This window comes from Sebastes fasciatus, chromosome 5 (genome assembly GCF_043250625.1).
Source record: "Sebastes fasciatus isolate fSebFas1 chromosome 5, fSebFas1.pri, whole genome shotgun sequence".
Taxonomy (NCBI): Eukaryota; Metazoa; Chordata; class Actinopteri; order Perciformes; family Sebastidae; genus Sebastes; species Sebastes fasciatus.
This window is the reverse complement of record NC_133799.1, coordinates 18,204,651-18,223,502: the sequence shown is the minus strand read 5'-3', so window position 1 is coordinate 18,223,502 and position 18,852 is coordinate 18,204,651. Positions and strand designations below refer to the sequence as shown.

At 39.0% G+C, this 18,852-nt stretch overlaps 2 protein-coding genes across 4 annotated transcripts in view; both read right to left on the bottom strand.

The window, feature by feature from the left end:
• Positions 1–1,394, bottom strand: part of tle5 (TLE family member 5, transcriptional modulator) — a 52,937-nt gene extending 51,543 nt beyond the window's left edge. For both annotated transcript variants that reach the window (XM_074635457.1, XM_074635458.1), the window contains exon 1: positions 561–1,394. In XM_074635457.1, the coding sequence (XP_074491558.1) occupies positions 561–587 (27 nt within the window). In that variant the 5' untranslated portion in view covers positions 588–1,394. The remainder of the gene's footprint in view (positions 1–560) is intronic.
• A 3,525-nt stretch (positions 1,395–4,919) lies between these two features.
• The window catches only part of LOC141767812 (guanine nucleotide-binding protein subunit alpha-11), a 41,479-nt gene continuing 27,546 nt past the window's right edge, over positions 4,920–18,852 (bottom strand). For both annotated transcript variants that reach the window (XM_074635456.1, XM_074635455.1), the window contains exons 5-7: positions 14,667–14,796; positions 10,906–11,059; positions 4,920–10,095 (exon numbers count right to left, since the gene is read on the bottom strand). In XM_074635456.1, the coding sequence (XP_074491557.1) occupies positions 9,905–10,095; positions 10,906–11,059; positions 14,667–14,796 (475 nt within the window). In that variant the 3' untranslated portion in view covers positions 4,920–9,904. The remainder of the gene's footprint in view (positions 10,096–10,905; positions 11,060–14,666; positions 14,797–18,852) is intronic.

The window sequence follows — 18,852 nt, the reverse complement described above, 5'->3', positions numbered from 1 at the left end:
TCTAAACAACTGCATTTATAAACCAACCATACTATTATAATACCTCTATTTTACTTGCTGCCAAAAAAAACAAGTTGCATGCCTAATTTGCCTTCCTAACCATCCTGCCTGGGTAAATAATATATATATATATATTATTTTAAACATAGTACTGTACAGCCAAAAACATAAAAATAAATGTTTTTTTGGAGCTTGCAGCCATATACTTTGATTTTTATTGACATTTACTTTTGCTTGCATGTTGTTTTAAACACCGTATTGATGCTGTCTTGGCCTTGACTCCCTTGGAAAATGGGACTTATCTCATAATAATAATAATAATAATAATAATAATAATGTATTTTTCTTTACCAATCCCCATCCACACATCTTCTGCAGAACTTACCAGAACAGTTATGCAGTTATTAACCAACCATACTATTATAAATACCTCTATTTCACTTACAACACCAAAAAAAAACCAAGTTGCATGCATAACCTGCCTACCTATAACTAACTAACCTGCACTTACTGTAAGAGCAAAAAATCAGAACAAAAATGTCAAATTAAACCGCACTTACTGAGTGTCTTGATTGTGGAAACATCATGTCAATTCCTTGTTTTGTTGCTTTCCTTCCACCAAACACGATCAACTGAGTGCTCCTGTTGTTTATATGTTTCCTTTGCGTTAGTCCTTTGTCCAACAGCTAGCCCAGCTACACACAGACACAGGAGCTGTCCAGCGTTAGCACTGACGGCTAGCTAACGGTAGTAATGAAGCCGATACAAGTGGTGCACTTTGCCGTCGTTGAAGCGGTAAAAGAGTCGGTGTCTTGTCTTCTTCTCCACACCCCCCGTGTTTTACTGTGTCTGTGAGCAGGAAACCACCAGTTCCTCGCCGGATAAAGCAGCTAATTCTTCAAAAAGCTGTCAGTCAAAATGATCCATCGCAGTTTGAGAAGCCTTCCTTCCGCCTGTAACGCACCAGCGGCAAACGCATGTAAATTAAAACACACTGCGCGGTGTTAGCGGTTAGCTAGCGAACACACACACACGGTAATAATGGTTTCCTTCTTCTTCCTTCCTTCTTTTCCCCCGTTTATGCTTTTCAGTTCACTCGCTTCAAGCTTCAAGCTGCGACATGAAAAAGTAAAAAACGGTGTAAATTCTCAGAAATAACAAAATGTCTGCGGGTTCGTTTAAGTTGAATCCGACCGACGGATACTAATAAGTCGAGCGAACGGAGCGGAAAAAAGAGAAAAATCAGTGTGTTTGTGTGTCGCTCAGGCGAACAAACGAACAACTTGACGGTTAAAATGATGATCCCAGGATTGGAGTTTATTTATCCCGAGGAGGAGTGGAGGAGGAACACAGAGTGGATTTATGTCATGAAGCTAGAAAGTCAGTCCATTTGTGGAGCTGCTGGTGGCTGGTGGCTGGTGGTGGGTAGAGAGAGAGCTGAGCTTTAACGCCCCACACAGAAACACAGCGGATAGATGTCTGAGCGGTGGAGCGAACGCGGCTCCGGCTCCGCGCTGATCTACACGCAGCGGATCTACCGTCAAGAGCCCGGCTGATGTCTGAGCCTCTAGCGCCCCGTGTGGACAGGTCAGGTCACTACACCGTGTGGACAGGTCAGCTCACTGCAGCCACTGGAGGCTGGAGGGTTGGAGGTCAGAGCACTGGGGGACTGCTGAGACATGCAGGGCAGTAATATTAACAATAATAAATATTAATAATAATAACAATAATAAATATTATATCTCTACTACAGTAATACCAACATTAACAATAATAAATATTATACCTCTACTACAGTAATACCAACATTAACAATAATATATATTATACCTCTACTACAGTAATACCAACATTAACAATAATAAATATTATACCTCTACTACAGTAATACCAACATTAACAATAATAAATATTAACAATAATATATATTATACCTCTACTACAGTAATACCAACATTAACAATAATAAATATTATACCTCTACTACAGTAATACCAACATTAACAATAATAAATATTATACCTCTACTACAGTAATACCAACTTAACAATAATAAATATTAACAATATTAACAATAATAAACATGATACCTCTACTACAGTAATACCAACATTAACAATAATAAATGTTAACAATATTAACAATAATAAACATGATACCTCTACTACAGTAATACCAACATTAACAATAATAAATGTTAACAATAATATATATTATACCTCTACTACAGTAATACCAATTTAACAATAATAAATATTAACAATAATATATATTATACCTCTACTACAGTAATACCAACTTAACAATAATAAATATTAACAATATTAACAATAATAAACATGATACCTCTACTACAGTAATACCAACATTAACAATAATAAATGTTAACAATATTAACATTAATATATATTATACCTACACTACAGTAACACCAACATTAACAATAATACACATTATACCTACAATACAGTTATACCAACATTGACAATAATACATATTAACAATATTAACAATAATATATATTATACCTCTACTACAGTAATACCAACATTAACAATAATAAATATTAACAATAATAAATATTATACCTCTACTACAGTAATACCAACAATAACAATAATACATATTAACAATATTAACAATAATAAATGTTATACCTCTACTACAGTAATACCAACAATAACAATAATAAATATTAACAATATTAACAATAATAAATATTATACCTACAATACAGTAATATTGACACTAACAAAAATAAATATACCTACAATACAGTAATATCAACACTAACAATAATAAATATGAACACTTTTACAATAATAAATATTATACCTACACTACAGTAACACCAACATTAACAACAATATATATTATACCTAGACTACGGTAACACCAATATTAACAACAACAAAAACAATAATAATAATAATAACAATATTAATAATACTAAAAATAATAACAATAACTTGCATTTTTATAGCACCTTTCCAGAAACAAGGACACTTCTAATACATATTATACCTATGATGCCTCAGGTCACCTCTCACAAAATGATTCTGACAAAACAACATGCTATTATTTAAAAACATTTATATAACCAACTCGTTATTGCAGACATAGTCTGCAGACAGTAAGCAATATTAAAAAAAACACCTAGAGTAGGTGTTTATGAGTCATATCATTATTTGGCCTTAGCCAGAATTTTAGAAATACTGAGAACCCCACTCACCATGTTTGCCTTGCCACCAACCAAACTCTGTAAAAATGTATTTCACATTTTATTAATTAAACTGTTATATTTGATGTCAATTTTATTACCCTACATTATGGGTTACATTTTTTTTTGTTTTAAAGTGTTCTCTAAACCTTTTTATTTGGATTTATTTAAGTAGCTTTTTAAAGATATTTAGCATTAAGATGTCAGACAAGGATCAGGCCTAAAAACATGTTATTTGGTTGAATTAGCCACGGTTCCTCTTTGTTGATGCACATCTGTTTGCCATATGTTACCATGATGTTAAATATGTTATTTTGTGATGTGCCTGCTTGTTTGGAGCTTTGTTCTGTTGCCTTGTGTTCTGTGATTGAAGTTGCTTAAAGAGCTTTTCCAGTAAATATTTACCTTATTCTGTCTACTCCTGTAACTTGAGTGTGGATTTCCGTCAGTGATGACAACTTAATTGATGTTCACATTCATTTACAAGCAGGTAGAGTTTAGTGTCTGTCAGAACATTAGCTACAGGGAACAAAAAACAGTATTTGTGCACATTTTAGTCTATTCAATACAAATTACACATGTGTACAGTGTATATTACAGCTGCCAACTAACCATTCTTCAAAGCAAGCTGTAACTCTTCAGATTTTTTACCCATCCAGATGGTAAATACTACCTTTCAAGTGACTTCAATGTCACAATGGTATGAAAACATATTGTGGGTAACAGTTTACTGGAATGTATGGAAATGAATTCATACATCTAAAGCATTAAAGTGACAGTGTGTAGGATTTAGTGGCATCTAGTGGTGTGGTTGCAGATTGCAACCATCTGAGTACCCCTCCGCTCGCTCCTCCTTTTCCAAGACTGCGGTAACGTGAGCCGCCAAGTGCAAAATGACCGCGGTTCACCTCGCTCAGAGGCCATACGTACCATAATAAGGCTGCATTCACACGAGATCAGGCGGTGTGACGAAAACACAGGTTTTTCCATTCCAGCCTGCAGCGTAAAAGTAGAAACAGAATCAACTTTTGGAGATACGTAACCCAACGTCATGCTGCGTTGGCCAATCACGTAACCGGCGATCCAGAGCTGTACAACCCAGCCATGACGGAACAAAAGGCATTAATCATCATAGTTAATGGGTCATTAAAGTGACTCGCCCAGACCTCCGAATCTCCACAACGCCTGATCTCGTGTGAATGCAGCCGAACACTACATTAGGAGCAACAGAAGTCCGACGGCGGCTGGGGGTACCACGGTTTTGCACTCTGCGGCTCATGTTACTGCAGTTTCACAAGCGTGTCGGAGAACTACGGTGGCCTTCAGGCAACGTAGAAACACAATAGGCTAACTCTAGAGACAGTGTTTGGTTTGTCCGTTCTGGGGTCCTGTAGAAACATGGCGGAGCAACATGGTGGACTCCGTGAAAAGGACCCGCTCCCTATGTACAAAAACACGAAGATTCTTAGTTTCAGGTGATTATACACTAATGAAAACATAGTTATGAATTATTATATTTCATTTCTGCTAATAGATCCTCTGAAATATTGCATATTATACCTTTAAAGAGTAGTCTGAAAAATGGTGGCAGTTGTGTGAACACGACTTGTATTGTAGTAGTGGACATAAAAAGTGGTACGGTACTTTAATCACAATATGTAAGACAATAATCTCTCACTCCAAAGGAAAAGTACAAGGATGCAATAAGAGAGTATAGGAACATATTTTATTCCAATTTAAAACATTTAAAGGAGAAGGCTATGAAAATCATTTTCATGTTTGAATGAGGTTCAGGCAACAGTGGTTGAAATGAAACATACAAAAGAGAAATATGGCTAAAATACTGTAAATCAATAACCATTAGGACCCTTTTCATGAGGGTGTTGCATGAATACAGTATCTCACCCGCCCACTCCCTCCCCAACCTGACAAACACATGCAATTAAAATGACATTTATCTTAAAAACAGCAGTTCATCATTAATCTTAAATATAGAATAAAACTGTCCTTTTTTTTTTTTTATAGTTAATTAATCACATACTTAAGTGTTTATTTGTTTTAAAAACTGGACCATGAAATTCACAGGCCCTCTGATTTTTCACAACATTGGCACTTGTTAAGAGTCTGGCTTTACAAAGAAAGGGGATTGGCACACTCATTGTACATAATTTACATTTGGTATACTTAAAAAAAAGAGAGAGAAAAATCAAACAAAAATACATTACTTTCAATTTGTACACCACTACACAAAGTTTATTTTTTAACTCTTTTAAAAAAGTCATCTTAAGTGGTCCTAAATACACGTGTTAAGGTGTGTCAACCTTACAAAAAGAAACAAAAGATGCAAAGATAGCTTTTTAATATCACTGTTATGTCCATCCCTCTAATCAGAATGGATCTCAAGCATAAGCAATAGCCGTCAAAAGTGTACACATACATACACACGCACACACACCTCAGAGTACCAACGAGCGCGCTTGAACGGACATCTAAGTTGCATGAATGCAGGCCCATTGCAGTGGTGCAGTTTCAGTGCCTTCGACCCGGGGAAAGAAACACACCGTCCAATCAAGTAAGGGGGGAAAAAAAGAAGAAGAGAGAGCGGAGAATGGCGGACATGTAAACACGCAGCATTCACTCGCCACCAAAATATTATAATGGCCATGTCAGTACCTTCACTTGGCAAGTCTTTCAATAAATACATTAATACTGAGGCTTAACACACAAGCTTCATTTGGAAATAAAAAGACACCATAATGTAAATTGTTTCACCACAGAGCTCTGGGTCAGGTCACGACAAATTGTGAATTTTTTTCTGTAGCCGATTGGTTTTGTTTGGCACAGTGTTTTGTACTGGATTGTCGTACAAACCTTCTCCACAATGCAGAAAAAAAGCAGAATACAGTACAAATCAACGGAAAGGAGTTTAAATAAATGACCCCGGCTCTGCTGTTTTGCTCTAATCACTGGTAGTGTAGCCACGTGACTGTTTCTGTGTTGGTCCTGCGGCTGTGAGGGGGTTAACCAGACAAGGCATGAAGTGCACAACAACGTTTTTAAAGAGTTACGGCATCACGCTAACACTGGTCCCTGTGGTGGTCACCTTCATGTATCTCCTCATAGCGGTCCATTCAAGTCCATTTCAACATCTAATCTACAAGAGAATGGAGTGTAAAAAAAAAAGTAGGGATGCACCGATCTGACTTTTTCGGTCCCGATATCGATAGCGCTACCTGGGCTTCCGGTATTGTCCGATACCGAGTACCGATCCGATACCAGTGTTTAATTAATAAGCTGTATGCCTCACTGTGTGGAAGTGACTGGGATCATTCTTCTATGTGCAAGGCAACATCAGACTTAAACATCGCTTTTCTTAATTTGTAAAACAAAATGTAACAAATAAATATAAATTTACTGAATTGTTATGTATCATTAGAATAATAAATCGTACACCAGTAACGGTGAAAATAATCTTCAAAATTAACAGCAACAACCTTTTTAACGCAGCAACAAATTGGTCAAAACTTTAACAGGAATTAAAATTCCAGTGTATAATGTGTGTAGACATAGAATTGAATAGATCTGGTATCGGTGCATCTCTATATAAAAAAAAAAAAAGCCCCACACACCTGCCCTTAAGGTGGGAAGCAACAGTTCAGGGGAATTCTTCCTGAAAGCCAAGCTGAGGACTTTAAAAACACACATGGACATCACCATGTTATCCCAGCAGAAAAGCAGAACACAATACTCCTTTTCCAAGCTCAATCTATTCAGTCTATTCATCCACATATCAACACACATAAGCTCTTAATTTCAAACTGAAACCCACAAAATTCACTTCTGTTAGCGAGCGAGTGTGAAAAGCGTCGCCCTAAATACACGGGACAAACTGGTCAAGAAAAAGGCCTTTAAATGTTGGCTGAAGTACCGAAGATTAACCCACTACCAATACATGCTGGAAAAACAAGCCGAAATAACAAAGTCAGAGCTTTCGCAACGTCTACAATATTGTTTCAACTCATAGAAAAGTATGGCACTTAGCAGAAATATACACATCCCTTCTTCATTAAGTGTCTCAGGAAGTCTTAACATACACAATAATGGCTTTATCAATACAATGTGCACCAGAGATGCATGTGATTAAAATCAAGGCGAAGTAATACACAGGGTGAGTGGATTCCCCTAAAACTCAGCTTTCTGTAGAAAATAAGATTTTTTTTTTTTAATTTGTAAACCTTTTGGCAAAGATGTGTAATAATGTATTTGATGTTTAATCTGACCGTTTCAGCTCTTTCAATGTGCAACAAAAAGGTCCAAAAAGTCCAGAGCACTCCCCTCCAACAGAGCCAACATGGAAACACTACCAATGAGAAGATATATGCATAACCACATAGTGGAAAAATATAAAAAGCTAAGAAGATCAGCACATAATTCAAGAGGATGGTTAGATTCGCGGCAGCCAGGACGCTATAAATGTGCTATTGCACCTTGGGAAACCCCACTTCTTTTTGACGTGAGCCATTCTCCTCCTCTAAAAAGGCAAAAAGATAGTGAACAAAGAGCCAAACAGCCGCCAGACTTCCCTCGGGAACGTCACGTAGGCATCTGTGGACAGCTGCATTCCTCCCTCACTGAACCTGCGGCCATCACCCTCAACAGGATGTCAACACACTCTTGATTCGGCCCCCCCCACCTCCTCCCCCCTCGTTAATTAATTGCACCTTTTGCTCTATGCCGCCCATAGAGTCATTTCATTTCTACCAAAGCTGCTAGTAGTAGCCCTTGTGATGAAAAAGTTATGAAAACTTACCTGAATTACATTGTGAAGACAAAAATAGCCATCTATCAGCTTAATGAAATATTTAAACAACTACCAGGCAAGAGACACGAGATATGGGATTGGTACCAATAGCCAACACATACCCTTCAAAATTACAAAAAAATAATGCAAGCATCCTTGAAACAGTAAATATTCAACCACTAAGTTTTTTGTTTCATTTTCCTATTTGCATAAAGCACAAACCCGACATGGAAACAGTGTTTTTTTTTTCTCCATTGTCAAGCATTTTCAAAACAGAACTGCAACAACTAAATATATGAAGTATCATTAGAAAGGTAGAACACTTGTCCATAAAATAGTTTTGATATTTTACAGCAGTATAAAATCTCCTCCCGTCTCCTCGGTTGGAAAAACGTTTGAGCTGAAACTAGGGAGGAAGTCTCATTTACTGTATCAACAACACGTAGATCTGATTGATAAATTAGACATACAAAAAAAGAACTATTTACTCTCTCGCTATCCGTTACAGTTCATCAAATGTTGGCCAAATAATATGGCGAAATAAAGTCGATTAGGGAGAGAAGCCATATGAGTAATCAAGACCAACTGGCAGCGCAAAAACTTTTATCTACAACCGACTATTGCACTGCACTAATCTGTATCATTCGCACGTTGTGCACAGGAAGATTATTCTCACCGTCAAAGGGGAACAAAAAATAAATCACAGTACGAATACGTGTGTGATTCAGACGACAGCCGACATGAAGAAATGCCACACGGAGTGAGTTGTTATGCCGTCAACATCTGAATGATCCACTTAATTATTTAAGCACTTAATTTTGGCGATACCAGTATGTTTTGTTAGTATCTGAAACCACTTAAGGGATGAACGAGATACTGGCAACGTAATTATATTTACAGAAACAAAAGTAGGTGGTTTTAATTTGGCAATGTGATACAAAACGGCAGGGGAGTTGATATACAGTAAGTAAATACCGGTAGTGTTAATTCTTTTGTTTGACGATGCACGTTTCCTTTGAGTAGTCATCTTTACTTTTAATTAGAGAACAATAGCAGGAATAATATAACCAAGATGAAAATATTGAAAGTCTACAGAGAGTCATCTCTGTGTAGCCCTCACTCTGTGTGAGCAGCGTGAAAACTTAATTTACATTCAACAGAGCTTCTGCGCTCTGATTTGGGGGCAAAAAAAAAAATACACAATTCAAGACCCAGGGGGGGACCAAGTACCTCACTGCACCCCAGCACTGCCTGATAATATATTCCTATCATCATAATTAGAGGAGCAGGGTCTGCAGCCTGGCCTCATGCTGTAGTGTAGAGCATGCATGGGTTAAATAAGAAGAAGGGGAGAGAGCCCTTCGTCCATAAACGCTTAGTCTGCCCAGAGAAGGCCCTCTACCCACCTCCAACACACAAGCACGGGTGATAATGTAGTGTAAAGAAAGAAAACGTGAGCAACGCCCAGGCCTGAACGAGCAGACCAAAAACCCCCAAGAGACGGGGACAAATGGAGGGAGTGTTATACTTGTGTTTGTACAAGAGGAGCAATTATTAGAGCCACAAAACCATTCTTTTAAAAAATGGGCCAACCAACAACCAAGGAGCTGAGTGGACAGAACGTGGATAGTGTTGGTCTGGTAAAGTATGAAGCAATGCTTAACTCTTTGAGCAGCAGTGTGTTTCATGCAGATGTGTGTGTTTCTAGTAGTGGACTCTGCATTATGTGTGTGTGTGTGTGTGTGTGTGTGTGTGTGTGTGTGTGTGTGTGTGTGTGTGTGTGGGGGGGGTCTGCAGGTCTCTTGCTCTCTCTCTCTCTCTCTCGCTCTCTCTCTCTCTCTCTCTCTCTCTCCCTCCTTCTCTCTCTTTTTCCATTCCTCTTTTCACACCAGGTTGTACTCTTTGAGGTTGAGCTGCAGGATGGTGTCTTTGACGGCGGCGAAGACGAAGCGGATGTTCTCCGTGTCGGTGGCGCATGTGAAATGGGAGTAGATGATCTTGTCACTGTCTGGGTTCAAGTCCACAAACATCTTCAAGATGAACTCCCGACCCGCTTGGGCATCCCGCTGGGGTCCTGGTGGGGAAGAAGAACAGACCGTTATATTTTAGCTGTTATTGAGCGTCACATCAGTATAACTTAACCTTTATTGTTGTTTTGTGTCATTTTATCAGAATTTCTCAGTATGGGGTTAAAAATAAAAAGTACGGGTCCATCTGCGTTCTGTCCCATGGGACAACTCAGACGTTGCAAATGGATGGGAGCTGCAGAAAAGCGTATTTTAGCATCCTAATTTTTTTTTTTATATCAGCTGGGATGCTACAGAATGATATCAAAACCGTAAAAAATAAATAAATAAAATAATGGACTCTCCCTTTAAACAGAAAAATGATGAGGAGAAAAAAGATCCCTTCTGGATGACATGTTACCACTCTGTGAATGGTTTAGCTGTACTGTAAAGTTTACATTGTAGTACAACATTATAACCACAGGGTGTCACTGTACAATCAAAAATATAAGTGATGCCCATGTGTGGTGCAAATGATACTGACACTGTTTGGATACATAAACACTGTACTGTTGAGAGGAAGCGGCCAGTTTGGTGTTCATAATGGTAAAGAGTCTTTAAAAACGGTCAGTTACTGGCTCAAGTACACACTGGAAAAAAACACAAACAGCCACAGTATCACTGACAGAGCTTGACCGATGGCTCAACTTCTCACCTCTATGGATAATTCATTAAATGAATCGTTGAATTGAATTCACTGCTGAGGCTCAGCTAACAGCCTGGTCAAACACTACACCACCATTCAGGGACAGGCAGAGTATAGAAAATGTATGCTGTCGTTAAGATGTCGAATAAAGCAGAAGGTAAACTCAACTCACCATCAAACTCTGGGAAGTAATCAACCAGGTGAGAATACATGATCTTCTCCTCCAGCAGGTCCTTCTTGTTGAGGAAGAGGATGACGGAGGAGTTTTGAAACCATGGATATGTGATGATGGTCCTGAACAGAGCTTTACTCTCCTCCATACGATTCTAACAGGAGAGATAGAGATAGAGAAGGAAAATATACACAAGGTTAGGATGTATTCAGAAGACTCAAATTCTGCTCGATTCTCACACCTTTTCCTAACTAAATGCGATGCGAAAGAGCGAACGTCAGATTGTTTCAGTTTTTCCTAATGAAGATGTCCTAACCTGCTCCGTGCGTCAATGAACAGGCGACACGTTGTGACACTTGCTTGAAAAAACTGCTCACCCTGGTTCTATTCATGCAAAGTTTCGCACACCTCCGGACTATTTTTATTGATCAAAATTGACGCCGACAGTAACTGACAGTTAATATCACTCTTTATGTAATAGAAAGTCACGTCGCTCGAATTATATCTGGACTTTTTTTTTCACGCTCCATTCGCCAGAGTTCGCTCGCTTCTTGCATGTTAGGAAGAGGTGTCACTTTACACAATGAACGCAATTAATAAACGGAGGTTTTATCATATCTGGCCTATGCACAGATGCTACAGTTAATATAAATATTACAAGGTACACGATTGAGTTTCAGGATTATCTCAAAGTTTTTGGGTCAACATTCAATTAGCAGCTCAACACTGAACAGACCTTTGTGTGTCTCTGAAACGCTGCCAAAGCAGCTGCCTGCCAGATACATTACTGATGGCGAGTCTGTGAATGTGAGAAAGTCCTTACTTCATAGTGTTTAGCTGCTACCTTTTAGGGGTCGATCTGGATCGATGTATCGATCAATACAATCAATGAAATGGCTACTATGGGGACTAACATCATCACACATGAATACAATTGGGCTCATTGGATCCACAAGAGTCTCAGCTTTACAGGGATACCCAATTTCTGTAATTCCAACACTGTTTAGGGACCCCAGTATGCAGAAATATTGAAACATCATTTTAGAGTAGCCAAAAATAAAAACATTTATACTGCATGAACAGCATGGTTTTTGCCCAAAACTGCATGTGATTGTCATAAAGTGGACATGTCTATAAAGGGGAGACTCGTGGGTACCCATAGAACCCATTTTCATTCACATATCTTGAGGTCAGAGGTCAAGGGACCCCTTTAAAAATGGCAATGACAGTTTCTTCTCGCTAAAATTTAGCCCAACTTTGGAGCGTTATTTATTTATGTTACGTTATGTCCTTCCCTACATGGTAACATGGTAACATGGTTGGTACCAATGATTCCTTAGGTTTTCTAGTTTCATATGATATCAGTATCTTCACTCTAGCCCTAAAACTGAACCTACTAGAGCCTCTGAAAGACAGTGAAGTCAGTCAGGATCGCGGGTCTCAGAGGGTTAACAAGGACATTGTCAGACATGTTTATACCATTGTATTACTTTTGTCTGACGGGGTCGAAAGTAACAATGCACAACGTCCGATCAAAGTCAAGTTATACTGAAGTCGTTCCACATTTGTAAAAAATAACATCTGGTAATGATAGAAAACATGTGTTTACAATTAAAATTAGTTTCTGTCTGTAACGTTATCTTTTTAAATGACGTTTATCTGAAAAGCGTTAGTTTCGTACCAGCTCTCCCTTGCTTTTTCTGACACAAAACATTAGCTCGCTAATAGTGATGGACTGTAGCTGTATGGCATCAGTTGGAATGCAGCGTTTACAGTGAATACTGGGTATTATAGTAACGTATAAGAAATAGTCAGGCGACACTCAAGATTGTCAACAACCCCAAAAATGGCACGAGACTTTCCCCTGTTATGTTAATTCATCCAGACACGTTCCAAAGAAAACTGTCTAGCAAACATAAAAAGTACAGCAAGCATAGCTGGAAACTTTCTTATGTAAACTACTAAAAGATGAGAGCTGCTGTCAAACATGAGTCTTCTTCCTGTTTCTGATCTCAACTCCTTGCCAGCATCACTCCCACAGTTTAGTCTCGGCGAGTCATAATATGATCCTGGCCAGACTTGACCCGATGAAATCAAAGCTGTTTGAAAACAATCTCGTCAGGCTCTGACTGGTCTGAAGGGTCACAGTCTCGGTCTCGAGCCTGTCAACACGACAGGATAAGCTCTGCTTGAACGCTGCCCGGCCTCGCCTCAGCCGTCCACCGTTTAGAAACGGAGCTCAGTAACGGCGTCAAAATTGTCCTGAGGGGCTGAACGCCTGCGACCATGTGACACATTACAAGCAGGAAAAGCAAATAAACGGCAACCTGCAAAAATGAAAACATATTCCTGTTCTTGTGTGTACAATAAGGCCCCACACCTGAGCAGGAAGGTAAAGTACAGCATGTGTGCTTTAACAAACTGCTGCCAGATCACAAACAGTGACACTGTTGACCATGAAGCTGTAGTGATATACAGCACATATAGTGAGGCGAGCTGGGTCTGGATTATGAAACCCATTTGTCATATGACCACCAGGTCAGATAAAGGGTTTGTTGTCAGGAGAGGAGCAGAGGGCACACAGGGGCTGATCACATTAGCTTTATTAGCGATAATTCTATCTGAACGGACAGCGAGGACAGAGCCAACGACGTGGACAAACTAAATATCCGTGGAGAAAAGAGATACAAGACCTCTTTTCTTTTTGTTGTGAGATACTCGGGCTGCTTTCACACCTGTAGTTGGGTTCATTTGGTCCGGACTAAAGCTGGGCATACACTGTACGATTTTTGAAAGGTTGTTGTGTACTTCCTACTCCTACTGTACAAGTAGATCGTTTGCAATGTAAAGCCAAAGCTCACGATTTATGTGCTCACACTGTACGGTTCCGTTGGCCCCTGCGGACCATTCTGGCTGTTGACAGTTGTCAATAAAGATTTGCTTGAAAGCTCAGAGGCAGGTAAAGTTTGTTTGCTAGCAGAGGTCTGTACGGGTCATAATGCTAACAAGGCAGAAATGTGCTGACTTGATCATCTGAGCCATCCTGTCTGCTGAAATGTCTAAAAAAAAAAAAAGAGGCAGCGGCGTAATGTTATACGGACTCGCTGTGGCTAGGAAGACGTGGACAGTATGGCTTGTCCATTTTGCAGAGAGAATTGGAGGTATGCTAGCTACGTTTTACTAGCTAACATATATCTATTGTAGCCTACATTGTTATCTCTTGATAGCTACTCTCGGATTACTGTAAAAAAAAAAGTAGAAAAAAAAGGCACTGACGTTGGGGAATCGTTTGCATTCGTTTCTGTTTGCAGAGCAGGTAGCTTTAGTGTTCAGTACATCTGAACTTTCTCACTGGAAACAGCTGCCTGCTGCTGCTGGAAATTAGGTTTATGAGAGCATGTAGGGGCTGTAAAACCAAAACAATGAGCTGAAACTGGTGATCATTCTCTGAAGGTTCTTCACTACGAGTGACACTTTTCACATAGCCATTTGATCCATGGTCAATATACACATATTGAGTAGTGCAGCTCTAACTGTCAATGTGTCCAGATGAACTACATTACAACGTCCAATTAATGTGAATGTTTGCAATTTAAGTTTGAATATCCTGTTCCAGATGTAGGACATCCAACAGACTGTTTAAGAAGTGAGTGAAAACCTGCAAATTGTCTTGTGATGGCATGCTAAATTATGACAAGACTCGAAGCAAAAATATAAAATGTTGTGTAACTATTTCTAATATTTCTGTGTCGTTGTCTCACCTCGTTGTCTGACTCCACCAGGACCTGGTCGTACTCGCTGAGCGCCACCAGAAACATGATGGAGGTGACGTTCTCAAAGCAGTGGATCCACTTCCTCCTCTCTGACCTCTGACCCCCTACATCCACCATCCTGATTGGAACATGACGAGATGAGACGAAGGGACGCCAAACAGGGGGGCAGAAAGGATCACATAAAAGAGAAGAAATAACAATTAGCTCTAAATCTATCACATTATCTCAAAAGTTTAAACCACCAGTCATCCACCAAGCATCTAGGTCACTTCAAGAAAGGAATATGATTTTCAAGTAGAAAACATCTCAGTGCAAAGAGGTATTCATCTTGGAAAATGTACATTTTTCATGTTCAATAAGCTGTATCCAGTGGTGGCCAATCAATATACTTCATGGCCAGTGTGGTCTCACTATTGCTACTACTTTAATACCCCAAACACCTCTTTTGCACCGAGAATACAAACAGAAGAAACGTGAACAGAGAATCTGCAGAGTGAATCATGGAGAGGACAGAGCAAACCTTCTCGACGGTGAACCAAAATAACTACAAGGAAGTGGATGTGTGTGTACAAACAACGCCATCCATCTCTCCTTTCTCTGCAAAGTAGATGCAGGAGAGTCCATGCAATAGAAATTTGTTCTTGTGCCTATAAAAAGGTGCTAAATGCAACTGTTTTATGAGAGGAGCAACAGATAAGAGGTCGGAGGACGACGAGGGGAGTGGTTCAAAGAAAAGAGATGAGGAATAAATGTATTATAACAGAATAGGGAAATCAAGGATCGAAGAATGCGAGAAATTGAAATATGAGCTTAAAAGGCCTGATATATGGGTTTTAAATCTGAAGTAGGAGACATGAATCGACTCTTCGAAAACTGTTTTTAATGTCTACATTTTTGTTTGGATGAGTTTATTCCTCAAATTAGTGCTAAAACCAAAAAAAGGGAAATCAATTAAATAAAATTAGACACAAAGAGCTAATGCCGCTGGGTAAGAATGGAAGAGGGGAAGAACGGGCAAAAGTCAGATTTGATCCGTCCATATACTAACTAAACTAAACTGCTACCAAAAATACAACAAGACAATGAATTGAAAGATACAATGTGTAGTATTTAGCGGCATCTAGCGGTGTGCTTTCAGACCCCTCACCTCCCTTTCCAAGACTGCAGTAACGTGAGCTCAGAGGCCATCCTACTAGGCCTCTTACCATGATAACACTACTTAAGGAGCAACAGTAGTCAGACGGCGGATGGCGGTACCACGGTTTTGCACTCTGCGGCTCACGTTACCGCAGATTCACAAGCGTGTCGGAGAACTATGGTGGTCTTCAGTTAACGTAAATGCATGAAAGCCTCTGTTTGCCAGTGTTTTGGTTTGTTCGTTCTGTGCTACTGTAACAAACATGGAGGAGAAACATGGCGGACTCCGTGAAGAGGACCCGATCCCGGTGGCGGGACCACAGGGATATAGGTAGGTGATGGGAATGTGGTGTGAGAATTTTTTTTCTTTTTGTTTATTTATTATCATTATTTATTTATTTTTATTCATAGATGTAATACGTTAATTTACATATATTTTTTATTTTATTTTATCATTTCAATTTATTTTTTATTTTCTTATTACCATTTTTTAAAAATGTATTACCATTATTTATTTTTTTATTTTTATCAATACATTTATAAATGTAATTTATTATAATTTGTATTTTATTGTATACATTTTTTAAATTATTAATATTATTATTATAAACATTTTTCTCCCATATTATATTCCATTTTTGCTAATAGATCCCCCAAAATGTTACAGACTGGCCCTTTAAACTCTGACTGTGCCCACAGTTAGGTCAGTTTAAGTCTCTATTCCAGAGGATTTCACCTTAGACCCGATATCATTCAGAAGCTAGACAGTGAAACTTTGATCACAAAGGTGAACTCAGTCAGTGAGTCTGCCAGGAGGCGGGACGGCATTGATAGATGGCATCCTCCAGAAGAGCCGGCCTAAAATAAAACTCCTTCACATCAGACGACCTCCTTTTTTTTCCTCCAGCAAGGATGAGTGACCTACTTAGTACGATAAGCTCTCCTATGCTGAATAGGCCAAGTGAAATTACATTTTCTGTGACTTCAAAAGCCAATTAAAAGAGAAGGAAGCAAGTCTAATGGAGATGTGTCTATGAAAGGCTTCCTTGTTGCAGCTACGGCCCCGTTAACTGCAAGCAGAGGCAGCATAATGCCACATGTGCTTGTTACTATACATGAGTTTGAGCCCGAGGAACTTCTTCTGCCATGTTTAATTACAGGAACTCATTCTCATAAATCACTAAACTAAGAAACCTCAATAATCATAATCTTCTTCCAATAAAACCTGACATTCATTCCCACTTCATATTTATATTTTCAGTCACTTAACACAAAATTGATGTCATTGAGAGCATGTAGTGATTCACCATTAGCAGCACAGCCAAGTAGAGTCGAGCAGCAGAGCCTATCGGCGAGCTGCAGCAGGGCTGCTGGGAACCTCTTCAGCACAACCTCATTGCTAGCAGAGTTATTTCTAGCCTTGCCAAGCGTAGGAGGGGGCTGACATGATGGCTTCCTATCGATTCACACTCTTCTGTAATCGCTCTTGTTCCCTGGTTCCAACTCTATCTTCTCATCTTCTCCCTTTTTTTTTTGCAAGAGGAGGAGGAAGGGAAGCTGCTCTACGTATTGGTGGCGGGTCCTAAGACCGTCTCTGTGCCAAGTCCTGGAGGCTGTGTGTCTGGACTACACAGAAAATCTATTATGTAAAAAAAATACTGCTTTTATGAGCCTTCAGTTTCTAAACATGCAAACTTTATAGAGCACAGCTTCGGCTTTGTAATGAAGCATCCATATATAATTATTTACACAACTTTATTTTAAAATTACATATAAATCTAGGCCTGTTGCTACTGTGGCAAATTAGAGACGGCAGTTACTATAGATATATGTACAAGTATGTATGTTTTCGTTATCAATTATTCTGCCAATTAAACATTCATCTAAAAAATTGTTTGAAAATATTGAAAAAATGTCCACCACTATTTCTCTAAAGTAATGTTCTGAAATTGCTTGTTTTGTCCAACTAACAATCCAAACCCAAAGATAGTCAGTCTACTATCATATGAGATAAAAAAGGCTGTAGATTCTGATACTGGAAAAGTAACATTTGATATTTTTGCTTGAAAAATTGCTTATACTTATAAAAGTTATAATCCTCATGATTTTCATGAAATCAAACCCCATCTTGGAAACCATTTAAGGTCTGTATTTTCATCCAGTAATTACCTCTCTTTTTAATAGTTTTTATTATTAGTGGCGGAGTCCACCATTCCCGCGCTGGATTCAGATTGCCTTCCTACGTATGACAGATTCCCAGGAAACAACGCATGCATGTAATCTAGCACAAATCTGTCTCTTGATATCAGGCTCACTGTTTACTGTTCACTCTCTGTGTCCAAGCTATATTAAAAGGTGCTGAATACGGGATTGGGAGTATGGCTTTTGCCTCTAAACTGTTCTCAACCTGGCGACGCGTGAGCCGTGGCTCGCAGCTAATTTTGCTAACAGTGCAAGCAGCGGTGAAAGTGCTGACAGAGATAACAGTGTTTCCTGAGGAGGAACCGGAGGGTGGGTGCTACGCTTCGACAATGACGCCGTTGGTCAGGCCGGCGTTGTCAGCCGTAACCGCTGTATGAGAGCAGTACAGAGCAGCGGCTGTGAGCTAGCCAGTGGAGCACGCTCACATGCACTAAAGGCACGCGCAGCCGGCCCGGAGAAGTTTGAATTACTATATACTAAACACACACTAAGGGGGAGCGACTTCATTCTCTGCTCAGGTAGACATTACTCCTCTATATCTTTATATAGCATGTATTAATAATCTGAATCAACCAAAAAAATAAGAAATATTATTGTAGATTAAGCTGCCCAGCAGTATTTAAAATCTGCTTTATAACCAGTTGACATATTAAAGTGATGTATTGTAATGCATCAATAATTATAATCCAATAATATAATATATTATTCTGACACAGGCCTTTTTGCATAATAATACATACTTTTGATACTGTAAGTACATTTTGATTATAATACTTCGTATTTCTACTTAAGTAAGATTTTGAATGCATGACTTTTACTTGTAACAGAGTATTTT